At 71.5% G+C, this 1,074-nt stretch overlaps 1 protein-coding gene across 1 annotated transcript in view; it reads left to right on the forward strand.

Annotated features, from left to right (window-relative positions):
* Positions 1 to 6: 6 nt before the first annotated feature.
* SNAPC2 (small nuclear RNA activating complex, polypeptide 2, 45kDa) overlaps positions 7 to 1,074 on the forward strand; it is a gene marked incomplete at its 5' end in the record, with an annotated part of 3,404 nt that continues 2,336 nt past the window's right edge. Inside the window, 4 exons of the mRNA XM_010571408.1 lie at positions 7 to 111; positions 194 to 262; positions 382 to 613; positions 928 to 1,071. Coding sequence (XP_010569710.1) covers positions 7 to 111; positions 194 to 262; positions 382 to 613; positions 928 to 1,071 — 550 coding nt within the window. The remainder of the gene's footprint in view (positions 112 to 193; positions 263 to 381; positions 614 to 927; positions 1,072 to 1,074) is intronic.

Below are 1,074 nucleotides of genomic sequence, written 5' to 3' on the forward strand. Positions count from 1 at the left end.
TTCCTGTGCCGGCTGCGGGGCCGGGCAGCACGGGAGGCCGTGCGCACCCAGTACCGGCACTGCCTGGAGCAGCAGCGGCGACGACGTGCCCAGGTCCCAGCCCCCATCGAGGTGAAGGGGGGGGGCGGGACGGGGGGTCCCTGCCCCGGGGGGGTGGCTGGGGCCCGGTGTCACCCCCCCCTTTGCCTTCCAGGTGTGGCTGGAGCTGGCCGAGACGCTGGCAGAGGGGCTGGAGGAAGCGACGGCAGCCGCCTTCTCTCAGGTAAGGGGGTTTGAGAGGGGTTTTCCAGGGGGGTGGGGGGCAGAAGAGACAGCCCTCCCCTCCCTGGGCACCTCTCAGGGCACATCACCCCTTCCCTGTCGCCATGTTATCATTTCCAGGTCCTCACTGTTGCAGCCACGGAGCCGCTGAGCCTTCTCCACTCCGTCCCCCCGCATCCTGCTGGCACCACGGCGTCACCGGATCAGGGGGGGTCGGCACCGGGGGACCCTGCGGCCCCCCCAGCCCCGCAGCCCCACGCCCCCGGGGCCTTCACCGTTGACTTCCAGAGGGTCTACGAGTACCTGGCACGGCTCTGCCAGGGTGGGAAGGGCCCAGCGCTCCCTCCTGGTGGTGAGTGGGGGACCCTGATGCCAGGAGGGTGTCGGGGAGGTTGCGGGATTTGGGGCCCCCCTGTCAGTGAGGGGGGGCTCTGGGGTCCCCTGGCTGCTTCTGGTGTCGTGGGGTGGTGTGGGTAGGGGGATTTGGGGAGCAACGGTGGGGGGAGAGCAGGGAGGGCCTGGGGGTGTTGTCCCACACTGGGGGGTGTCAGTCCCAAACCAGAGGGCCCCAGCATTGCTGCTGTCCCCACCGTGGGGCTGGCACCCCCCCGGGAGGGAAGGCGTGGGGTGGGTGGGGGGTCCTGACACCGTGTCCCTCCCCCCCAGAGTCGGCGGTGGTGCTGGCACTGCTGGGCTCCCTCCCCCAGGAGCTGGGCGTCCTCGACCGCGCCGCCCTCCACAGCCACCTCCGAGGGACCTACGGCGCTCTGACGGCCCCCTGCTCCCCGCAGATAGACTCCCCGGCCCCCGGCA

The sequence above is a fragment of the Haliaeetus leucocephalus genome, unplaced genomic scaffold (assembly GCF_000737465.1).
Source record: "Haliaeetus leucocephalus isolate CR32 unplaced genomic scaffold, Haliaeetus_leucocephalus-4.0 Scaffold325, whole genome shotgun sequence".
In the NCBI taxonomy this organism is placed as follows: domain Eukaryota; kingdom Metazoa; phylum Chordata; class Aves; order Accipitriformes; family Accipitridae; genus Haliaeetus; species Haliaeetus leucocephalus.